This window comes from Atta colombica, unplaced genomic scaffold (genome assembly GCF_001594045.1).
Source record: "Atta colombica isolate Treedump-2 unplaced genomic scaffold, Acol1.0 scaffold33, whole genome shotgun sequence".
Lineage (NCBI taxonomy): Eukaryota > Metazoa > Arthropoda > Insecta > Hymenoptera > Formicidae > Atta > Atta colombica.
In genome coordinates, this window is record NW_017259437.1 from 284937 (window position 1) to 296891 (window position 11955).

Here is an 11955-nt window from a genome sequence, read left to right on the forward strand (position 1 = left end):
TACGCTTTTGTTTGTGTGTGTGCGCGTGTGTGTGTGTTTACAGAAATATCTACAATATAATTAAAATTATATAAACCAACTTATACCTCTGTATTCATATTCACAAATTACCTGCTTTTCATTTATCGTATTGCACTTATGGTATTTTGAGCTAACTTATATTTTTCTCTTTTTGTTCTCTATTATTCTCTCATTTTCTTTCCTCGTTAAAAATTACTTAAATGAAAAGTATTCATGCTGGGTGAATCGATGCATAATTTTAATGCATTATATTTCAAAAATTGCGAGAAATTTAGATTCTAGTTCAAACCCTTTGAATAAATAAACTGTCTTAAAATTTACATGAAATAAAACATTTTATAAATATTTGACAAAATAAGAATATCATGTAAAAATAAATTCCCGGCTACTTTCTAATGTGAGTGACAAGTAATGTCTGCGTCATTTTCGTTTCCTGTATTTTGAATCTCATCATCAATGTCAATATCGCATATTCTATGGGAATGTACATCTAAAGCTTCAGTATTTGTCGCAGCATCTAACAATGGTGATAACTTCTCTGCTTCACTGTCTTCATCTTGTCCTTGTCCCTGTGTTCATAAATTTATATCTCTAATAAAGCAATCTTTATGTTATTCTATGCAAATAAAAATTAGTTGCTAAGTTGAGCCGAATTAAATCAAATTTTTGAAATCACTATCATGAAAAAAAAGGGAGATTTCTTATTGATTCTACATGGTTAATAATACTGTCAGTATTATTGACCATGTAGGGTCACCAATGAGACTTATCCAGTCTAAATTATTGATCAGTTACATTTTTTAATGTATAAAAGTAGCATACCTCATATAAGGAAGTTGGTTGTTTCTCGTTAACCAATCTCAGTGTATCGCGCGTTCTTAAACCAGATTTATCGCGTGAATGTATCGATTTGGTTCGCATAGCTGGAGATTTGTTATGCAGCTCCTTTTGAGAACCCGAGTGCTCATCTCTAGCTAATAATACGGACATACGGAATTCGGGAGTCGGACAAGTAGTACTAGATCTGGCCGACATATCAGTTTCTTTGGTGGATATGTGTTTCAAGACTGGGGTACGTTCAGCAGAGCTACAAATGCGCACATATTTTCCATATAGTTTTACGTAATAATGATTACTTGAATGTTTAATTTTAATTCTTAACGTTTCATAATTATTATAAATATACATGATATCGATACGAACCGATTTAGAGTTTCCGCGGCTTGAATGGCACTTGCTGTATCTGTGTCGGGAGTATCTGGTGATTCTGGCGCAATGATGGCAGTTCGTAAAATATAAGGTCCATTTAAAGCTTCTATCAAAGATACCGCTTCGTAACCCGATGGGATATTTTCGCAGCTTCCCTGGAATAATAATTTCAAGATATATCAGATAAAATGCTAGTGACAATAACAAAGACACAGGAATTGAGTTTACTTAGAAACTTACAAAATACATTCAAAGATACAGATTCAAATATGAACGATTTTTTTGTATATGTAACGACTACAAAAGTGGTACTAATGTTAGTAGATATATTTACATTGATTGTGAATGATAAATAGAAGTGTCTATTTACACTCTAAATAGTTGCCTCACGTAATTGTTCCGCAGTTGTTATAATATTCGAACAAATAGTACCGAGTATCATTGCGCTGTATAGCGCAATATATTTTATATTTTGATAGTATCTCTTTTCCTGTACGCAATTTGTACAAAATTTGTAAATAGCGACGGCTTCAACATTTTTATTCGCAAAAAACTAGATTAACGCATGAATTTATTTCACATGTTGCGCCATGACATTTGATACTGTTTATTCGGACATAGTAAAAACAACTACAAAGACCATTATCACGGAACCACAATTATGTAGGCCGTGAGTAGACAACTCCACCTTTCAATCAGAGTAAATATGTTTATCATTTGATTTCACACAAAAAATTCATATTTGAATCACCCTCTTTATAAAAAATAATAAAATATAAAAGCTATCTAGTTATCTTACCTCCGGTAATGATGGATTGGATATAATTGTGCCGGTCGCCTTTTGAAGAGCTTTAATTTGTAAGAGTGCCCTGAATGGTGCGCGACATATCGGACAGTTGTTTGCTTGATATCTTAATGAATCAGCGCAAGAGTTGCACAGACACAAGTGTCTGCATGGTAAAATTAACGTGTCACGTACCTCGCTCATGCAAATAACGCATTCAGAACCGTTGTCTTCGGTGTCCTCATCACTGCCTTGTTGCTATAAAAAAAAGAACGATTAATTTCTGAATTTTTTTCTTGACTTTATGTGAAATTTACAGTCAAAGTATTTTAAATTTGTTTGCAAACAAGATTAAACTGAAATATTGGAATAAATATTTCAATCGTAAAATATTTTTATATGTGAGATAAGAAAAAACAAATAATATAAAAAATATTTATTCTTTCTTACTTCATAAGCATGTGAAAATAAGAAATGATATTCTTTAAATATTAGCATGTCTAAATTTACACTAAATATTCATTTAGGAACATCTAAAATATGTGTATCGAGATTAATTATTATGTTATATTTCAAGTTACAATACTTTCAAATTTTTTTAAGAATAAAAGAAAAATTCACATTTTTTTTCAATATATATGTTAATTAATTCTTTATTTATATATTTTTAACATTTCCTCGAAAAAATTCGTCATTTGCACGAATATATTTTTCAAAGTTTCAAAACTTAACTTAAAGTTAACTTTAAATTTCAAAGCTTCGAATCTTCAAAATCAGTCAAAAGTAATAGCCCTACTTATAAGTTTATCTGGAAGTAAAAAACGCGTGTATATACTTATTTAAATGATCTATTTCTTCAAATATTATCGTAGATTTTCGTACTTTTGAGTTTTCAGTATTTTTATTTTCAATTCCATATATTTCCTGTACCAAATAGCAGAGACCATCTACATAAAGCTTTTGTTTAAGTGCTTTTAATACATATGTTCCATCAGAATGTTTTTCAACCACGGCTATGGTTGTATGAGATTGTTTCAGATCGTCCGATCCTTCTTCTGCTACACAATGTATAGCTATCGGGATAATCTATAAAAAAAGATCTTAAAAATATCAACCTTAAAAATAATATCATTTTACATGTAGAGGAACCCCCTATTACGAGATATCGAGTTCATTTTGGATAAATGCTAGAATGCTAGAATCTATAGGTAGAATTTTAAAAAATGATAGGTTTAAAGGGAATTTAATAAGCTTTAAGATAACGTTATATAAAATTTAATTCAAATTCTATTTTTTTTTTAAATTAAAGAAATATAAAAAGTGAGCAAATCGGAAAAAATCAAAAAATTATGCTCCTAATATGAAATGCCCCGAGAAATCAATAGTAAAAATATATCAGTATATCAGTGTTACAATTAAAAAACTTTCTATAATAAAAACTTTCTATAAGCCTTTCTATAAACCTTCTATAATAAAATTTTTTATAATAAATGTTTCTAAAATACAAACAAATACAGCTAGCGTGCGCGAAAAATAAACATGCGCTAGATTATAGAAGATTACCAGAAATCAAATAATTGAAATCAAGCATCGCAGAAATAGACACTCGACATTTATTCCGATTCTTTTTTATTATTGTACAATAACATTTATACTTCAGCAACGATTTTTACTATGACATAGGAGCATGGGTTTCATGTTAGAAATACTCTGGGATCTCATATTACAATTTTCATATATTTCTTATAATTTTACGATTATTCAAATCTAACTTCTGTAATTAAACAATTCAATATACTGTATTTTTCTATTAATACAACCTTACTCTATCTACATGAAGAATTTATTGCCAAATATTTATTTTATTAAATAATAAACAAGATTTAAAAACTCATCTCAATGAAACTTTAAGACATTCAAATTCTAAAATCTTATTTTACAATGACTACAGGCATAATTTAATAATAAATTTTCTATTAAATAGTTTTCAATCCAAGAGCAATAAATTCATGGTGGAACCAATAAATAGCGTTTATTAATTTCAGCCACTCTCATATTAAAATGCCACTATCTCATATTAAGCGCCTATCTCATATAGAGCTTTCCTCTATATATTCTCATAAAAAAAGTGATACAAGAAAAATTTTTCAAATTTCGTATTATATGAAGAATATGTTCTAAACTCATCAGTTTTTTCAATTAGTAAAAATGATACAAATCAAAATTTTTAAAAGTTTAAAATATTCATTTAAACTTAATTATTTATGGCAATATTAAACATAAGTTAACTAAATATAAGTAAAACTAATCAAAATTATTTATTTCAAATTTTAAATCTAAAATAATATAAATATTAATTTTGTTATGGTATTATGTTAGACCCTTAAAAAATTATCTCTATTTTGATTTATCATTTTTCCTATTTTCACTTTTTTTTAATTTGATTTCAGATAAACATATATCACTTTTTTTTCACCATTTTTTTTTCTTTTCTGTCCCCTCAATTTCATATTTTTGATTTGTATAATTTTCTTGCAGAGGTATTATATATATATATATGATTCAAATACTTCTCTATCAGCATTGTACATCAGATCTTCTTCAGTATACAACGTTGGATCGAATATGTGTGATGTTTGTGAGAATAATTGGTTTGCTCCTTTTTTATAATGATATGTTTCAGAATTTATGGATGGATCTCGTGGTATATATCTGAATTTGATAAAAATAATCATTGTTTTTCTGTACAGCAATAGGCACATTTAACAGACAAAACAGATTTGTGAATGCTTAATGAATGCATTCAATACTACAGACCACTTTCTAAGTGCTCACACAAACCAAATTGTACTCAATGGTCAATCATAGTAAAGAATCACTGAATATTCACTGATCAGTTTTCTCTATTGAACATAGCCAATGGACACATTGAATGAACTCAATAGTTGAATGAGCACTCACTGTTATTAGTATTAATTGTAGAATAAATTTAACATATAATATATATACATACGCAACTCCCTTTGTTGAAACTTCTTCTGTACAAAAGTAATAAATTGTTATTGCACATCTTACATCGCAGTCGAACACAAATTCAATATTAAAACGATTAGGTTTCTTGTCAATGTCACTATCTCCATAATGTTTGACACTGTGATAATGCGAAGACGTCGATGTCTGATCCATATTACGAACCAACCTCAGAGATTCCTTGCGTATATTAACTAAGCTCTTCAAAGTCTTTGTAGGATCATTGGCTTGTGGTGGAGGATACGGAAACTGTAAGAGATACGAAAACTGAGGATGAAATATAATTAACAGAAAATAAAAGATATATCTGCAAAGATATACAATATACAGTTATATTTAAATAGATTCTTTGTATACATTTTGCTAATATACAGAAAAAACTTTATATTACTCATGTTCATACAGGAGTTGGTCGGCTGCCTAAGAAATTTAAATCTGCATTCTCTCCGAAGAGATATGCTTCAGGCTGAGGTGTGTCAAATCGTTCGCCACCCATTATAAAATGACTGCCAAAGTAGGATCCTATTCGAGAATAATTCGCGTAATTAATGAAGTGACTGAAGGAAGATTATGCATATTTTATGAATGTAACGTATAAGGTTTTGCAATTTGAAGTAAATCAAGTACCAGATCTTGGAGGATATTTATATGCGTGGTTCGAAGTAATATCAACCTCCTCGACGCCAGCGTTCTGTCTACTGGTCAACGATCCCATTTTGTTTAGCAATCACAGCATATACAACACACTATCAAATGGCAAATGTAGTATTCTCGTTCGTAACAAAAAGTAGAAGCGTGTGTGCATGTATTCGTGAAAAATTTGTGACTATAAACTCGAAAGTTGTCTAGAATCTACTACAGAGTCGTCACAATTTGCGTACAGTAGAATTAATTCGATTCTGTCGATTTGTTGTTATTGATAAAAAATAAAAAGAACAGTAAGATATCGCAGCAGCAAATATAGATCTGTTTTCTATAGTGTACACTTTTGTAACTAAATGGGTGCATCCAGAAGCGACGACCGCTCATTATAATAAATAAACATATTAATAATAGATAAATCTCTTTTTTGCTCACTGAGTAAAAAAGAGATTTATCTATTATTAATATGTTTATTTATTATAATTCGTAACGTAGAATAACTTTGTCTACTAGATCTTTAATATCATTTTTCTTACTTATTTATTACTGTTTATTATTTCTCTAATGCCGCATTTAGGTCGTAAAGATAAGAACTTATGGGCGCGTTATTTAACAGGCGCGTCACGCGTCATTAGAGAAATAACTAGATTATAGTAATTTATAACACTATCGCGTTTGACGCACTTACAGTATGACCCGGTAAGTATTCATGGGCGTGTCACTTGACGCGTGTGTCACGCGTTATAGACGTTTGGAACTGGGAGCGTTTGATGCAGTTTCGTGCAATTATAGTGCTGAAATGGAGATTGACAGCTTAGACGAGATTCAGATCAATAAAAAGAAAATATAAAGTAAAATAAAAGTAAAAAGAAATTGATATACATATTGCGAAATGAATTATATGCATATGTATGCTGACTAAAATAGAGGTTATTTGTATTTTCAAGATCTTGAATATTTTCACACTTCATACTTTAGAAATATTATTATTATCACTTGAAATTTTTTGTAGAGAATATTCATATGCGGTTTATGTGAAGAAATCGTGAGCAGATTGGAAGTAATAGAGAGCCATTCTTGTGTAATAGGATATGCAAAAGCAATTTTTAACGAAAATTTCTCTATTTTTATGCTCAATGCAGTAAGTAAATTTAATTATTTTGTGAATAAATATTACATGTTATTAAATATATATATCATATTGTATATTATTAAATATATATATCATATTGTACAGAATATATATATCATATTGTGGAGACATTGTATGTCGAAGCAAAGTAAATGGGGAAAATATTAATATCGTTGAGAACCCACAGTTTCCTGTCGAAAAGTCTACAAGATGACATCAGAAAGCAATAGATGAAATTCTGATTGCAGAGGTATATTTAAGGGAATCTTTGTGGAATCAGAATGTTGTGATCGCGAGATAGAAGAACAATGGATAAGCTGTAGCAAGAAGCAAAGCAACAAAAGGTATACGCTACCAAGATATTCAATTTTTAAATGAGTTACATGAATAGTGGTGAAAATTTGGAAGAAATTGCTTAAATAAATTACTTATGTGATAACAAGAAAATTTTTATATAATTCTCTTAATATCGCAGGCTACTTCTTCTAAGCCATTTCTTTCAAATTCCCACCATTCATACTATTTATGGCTATGTTTATACAATGCATTTAGCGGCCTATTCAATAGATGTCCTTGTTTGTCCAATAGATGGTCTGTAAGTTAAACAAAGATACCTATCGTATAGGTCACAGACTAAGCGCGGTGTAAACGTAATCAATGTATAATTAAAGCTCTCAATTTTCTCATGTAGTACACAGACGTAGCTCGAGTATACAAGATTATTGAAAATATATACAGCATGTATAATTATTAGAATTATAAAAATTAAAAAAAAACATGATTTTATTTTAGAAGTATACTCTAGTGAAGAATGCAAAAGAAAATGGAAAAATCTCCATGATCATTTTTTTATGCGGATTATTTCAGCGGAGAAGCTGTGAAATGGGGGCAGCAAATCAGTCGAAGAAAAATAAATGGCATTTCTATGAGTCATTAAATTTTTTGCATGACACATTATTAAGAAGAGAGTGAATACAAGAAAAAAATTTTTTTAATTTTCAGAAAATATGTTAAAAGTATTGCGAAAGTATTTGAACTACTATTAATTATAAAGTAACATATTAATAATTATTACTGTTATTTCAGAACTGTATCGCCAGTCTGTAATAACAACGTAAATATCAAAGACGAAGAAGAAAAAGAGGAAGAATCTGTACAAGATGTGAAGATGATATCCCTAGTATGTTGTATTTTATGTCCATCATTTTAATTTGTATATACATATATCAATATGTATATTATTTTCAGAAATAGCAAAAAGCAAAGGATAAACAGAAACTCAAACCAAGATAGTATTATCCTACAAATAAGGCATTACACGAGCCGCCGCCGACAATTTCTTTGCTATCAATAATCGGTAACGAATGAAGAAGAGCATTTCGGAATGATGATTTCCTTCAACTTCGTCAATTTCCAAGATTTCGCAGGAGACAATTAATGTTGAAAATACATAAAATATTATATAAAGAATTAAATAAGGCTGAGTAATAAGAATATAAAGAAAATATATTATTGTTATTTTTTTTATGTATTTTATAATAAAATATTTTATAATATGAAGAAATAAAAAACTTTTAGAAATTTTACAAATGTTTTATTTGGGGGAATGTTTTTTTAACACATAAAATGATCGTTTTTAAACAAAAAGTTATTAGTAATAATTAATACGAAGTTATTAGTAATATTAATATGAAGTTATCAGCAATAATGTATAAAGATTAATATTTTATATTATTTAATAATAACTTATAACTTAATTATTGGTCTCACTGTCATGGTACAGCATTGTTGAAATATTGGCAGAAAAATTCTTTAATTCTGATAGCTTCTCGAGTACTATTATGTGTGCCACAATTGGACACATCTGTAAAAGCACATCTATTTTCTATATTATTGTTCTCCATGAACCTGGTGCACACTATCTGCTGTTTCTTTATTCAATAGGTTTGATGTTACATAAAAGTCATTTTTGGAGTCTTTACGAAGCCAGTTATGCAAGCAAATTGTACTTTTAATCATGGCTGTGTCTACGCTGGCAAATTGGTCAATAATTGACTTTTTGTAGATCCTTCATTGACTTGCTAGAATTCCGAAGACGTTTTCGATGATCCTTCTGGCACTTAATCGATAATTATAAACATGTTGATCTGCATTCAATGTCTTTTTGCCCCATCGTGGGTTTGGCCGGAGCAAGTATGGCTTAAACGGAAACGTTTAATCATTTCCAACAAGATAATATAGCAGCAATGGTTCTCCAGCAGAAATACATTCTTTGGGAACTTTCATTGTGCTTGCTTCATATTTTTCCAAAGACGCTCTCTTTAAATACGCCTCCATCGCTGCGCCGATCATATCCACACACCAATATTCACGAAGAGAAAATTGTAATGCGCATCGCAAATAAAACAATAGTGTGGCTGTTTTTATAAAAATTTAATCCTGCATTGTTTGGAAATGAAAGATATAATTGTGTTTAATTAAAATAAGGCCATACTCGAATAGATTACAGCAGTGCATTAAAGATAAATATATAGTGTACCTGAATTGTAACGTGTTTCCCATCAATTGTCCCAATACAGTGTGGAAAATCCCACAAATCATTAAAAATGCTGAGCGATGCGTTTTCATTCCTGTTCATCAATAATAGGCGGAAGAATTAGCGAGTATCAGTTAATCTCAAATAACTCTACACATTGTACTGATGATTTCACTTACAGTATTTAAATCTATTAAATATTGAAAACTCATAGGTCATTGAATTTCCTGATGCAAGATATCTATCCAAAATATAAACACAAAATTATTTCACATTATTTTTGAAACGTTAACTAATTATATATTTTTCATAATTACATGTACAAGATTTATAAACATATTACCTCAAAGTTAAAGTTAGTCGTTCAGCTTGACTTATAGCGTACAATATACAGTCTCTGCAAATGCGGCCCTACAATTTCTATAAAGCCTCAAGTGGCATAGCTGACATGCGAAAATAGTTTTGAAATTGGGAATAACGCATGATAAAAACCATATTCATTTCGTTTTTGGATTAGAGAATTAATCCACAACACGTTTCTTTTGACTTTTCCTTTTTTTTTGCCTTATTTTCATTAAAAGAATGGCTAATACTGCAAGCATTTGCTTACGTCGGATATGCGTCGGATATTACGTCATAGTATGCATATTGAACATTTATAATACTTGCACATTCTACTAGATATTTTTGATATTTGGCGATTGAAACCATCAATGATGACTAGATGATACTTTATTTATTAACATTACTTTACTTTTAATGCAACGCATCAATGCGCGATAATCGCGGTATCTCTAAGCAAACAGTCAAAATAGTTATAATAATGCTAGAAGCTACTAGAAAACGTTGTCAAAAGTTGTCAAAACGTTATCAAACGCGATGACGCATTTGAAGTTGGAATTCAACTGTAAACGCGTCAGACGCAACAGTGCTACAAGTTACTATAATCTAATTATTTCCTCAATGACGCGTGACGCGCGCGTCAAATGACGCGTCCATGAGTTCTTATCTTAAAATTATGTAGCGCTCAGTGAGTGATGGAGTAATTTTAAGTCGCTCCATCGCTCGCTGAGCACTACATAACCTTATGATCTAAACACGGCATTAGACAAATAATAAACAGTAATAAATAAGTAAGAAAAATGATATTAAAGATTATCTGTAGATAAAATTATTTTACGTTACGAATTATAATAAATAAACGTATTAATAATATTATAGATTAATTCCTTTTTTGCTCAATGAGCGGTCGTCACTTCTGAATGCATCCAATGCCTATTAGCGATATTCAATAAGAACTCTCCTTTGCATCATTACGTGAGAAAAAGCAGAGCTTTCATTGGATATCACTCATCACATTCAGTGTGCAATTAGACCGAATTCACACTTTAACGGAAAAGCGGAAGCCAATCGGAACTCGCAGTAGTAGTAAATTTCACTTGTCTGCTTCTGTTTTTCCGCGAGTTCAGGGAGTCAGGTATGTATTTTCACATTGTGAAACTTTCCACATTTCATTTTTCACTTTTCATTTTTCGCTCATCGAGATTTCACGTGAAACTTTTTCATGTATAGCGATTACATATGCAATATTGTATGGATGATTGAGCAATCCATATAATTTATAACAACAGAAAGAAAAATAATGAACGTGACTGTGAAAAAGAAATGTTATTAAATTATTTAAAACCCAATCCCGAATTAGGACTAAAATAGATAGAAAAAACGAGAGTTGATTAAAATTGCTAAATTTAAAGTATTTTATTATATAATGTATTATAATAATTGCTAGAAATAAATAATTATTTGACAAAACATTTAACATTTTTAGTCATTTTAAAATCATTAATTGTATGTATGTATGTATGATGTGTGTATATATGTATATATATATATATATATATACACGTAATAATAGTTTTTGTAATATATTATTATAATAGTTACATATTTATATATAACCTCTCTTCCGTCAATGCGATATTACTTCTTCAATTATTAATCTGCCTTGAGATAAATTGTCGGAGGATAAGACATATTAGTTCCGAAATATATTTATCAATTCCTAGATTTCATTCCCTAGATTTCCGCCTTCCGCCATCATGGTCCTTGGCTAAAAAGTTCATGTGAATAATTTCACATTTTCACAGTTGGGAAAGTTACATGATTGACCCTGGGCTGCATTCCGTTTCACGCATGATACGCATGCATTTATCCTTGTTTAACATTCGGTAAATAATAACCCTGATTAGATTCCGCTTTTCCGTTTTTCGTTTTTTCATCGGCATGAATCCGGCCTTACACTCGGTGTTGTTAGCCCGATGTCCATAATTAAAAATTTGTCCGAGATTTCGGACAGAGAAAAAAACAAATCACATTTGAATAATTTGATCACATGACCATTGCGATTGATTAATTCTTTTTTTATCCGTGGTCTCGGACCGATTTCTAGCATCGTGGACACACAAGGTTTTAGACGGGCCGGATTTCAGACGCATGCGCGTCCAATATAGCTTCAATAATGTACCGGTCACTATTAAATAGGAGATCATTAATCGCCTATATAAAATTTTTCAAAAATGTTAAAAATTTTAATATACTTTA

The 11955-nt window shown here is 30.1% G+C and overlaps 1 protein-coding gene and 2 long non-coding RNA genes across 8 annotated transcripts; 1 reads left to right on the forward strand and 2 right to left on the reverse strand.

Annotated features, from left to right (window-relative positions):
* Window positions 1–355: 355 nt before the first annotated feature.
* LOC108690492 (RING finger protein 157) lies at window positions 356–6581 on the reverse strand. Of its 4 annotated transcripts, none has more exons than XM_018197802.1 (10): window positions 6375–6581; window positions 5672–5790; window positions 5448–5566; window positions 5028–5293; window positions 4585–4726; window positions 2897–3100; window positions 2030–2272; window positions 1225–1385; window positions 844–1108; window positions 356–590 (listed from the first exon to the last, which is right to left on the reverse strand). In XM_018197802.1, exons 2-10 carry the CDS (start codon window positions 5757–5759, stop codon window positions 414–416), a joined length of 1665 nt encoding a protein of 554 aa, XP_018053291.1. In that variant the 5' UTR covers window positions 5760–5790; window positions 6375–6581; the 3' UTR covers window positions 356–413. The 4 variants fall into 4 exon arrangements, with proteins under 4 accessions (XP_018053291.1, XP_018053290.1, XP_018053289.1 ...); XM_018197801.1 differs by lacking the exon at window positions 6375–6581 and adding an exon at window positions 6223–6258; XM_018197800.1 differs by lacking the exon at window positions 6375–6581 and having other exon boundaries at window positions 5672–6029.
* LOC108690493 lies at window positions 6581–8295 on the forward strand. 3 transcript variants are annotated; one of them, XR_001931891.1, is made up of 6 exons: window positions 6581–6615; window positions 6699–6827; window positions 6924–7162; window positions 7611–7834; window positions 7905–7998; window positions 8067–8295. It is a non-coding gene; the product is annotated as an uncharacterized LOC108690493 (long non-coding RNA). The 3 variants fall into 3 exon arrangements; XR_001931889.1 differs by having other exon boundaries at window positions 7611–7786; XR_001931890.1 differs by lacking the exon at window positions 7611–7834.
* A 292-nt stretch (window positions 8296–8587) lies between these two features.
* On the reverse strand, window positions 8588–10242 carry LOC108690537. The gene is made up of 4 exons (XR_001931894.1): window positions 9698–10242; window positions 9534–9595; window positions 9358–9448; window positions 8588–9257 (listed from the first exon to the last, which is right to left on the reverse strand). It is a non-coding gene; the product is annotated as an uncharacterized LOC108690537 (long non-coding RNA).
* Between the last annotated feature and the right edge of the window lie 1713 nt (window positions 10243–11955).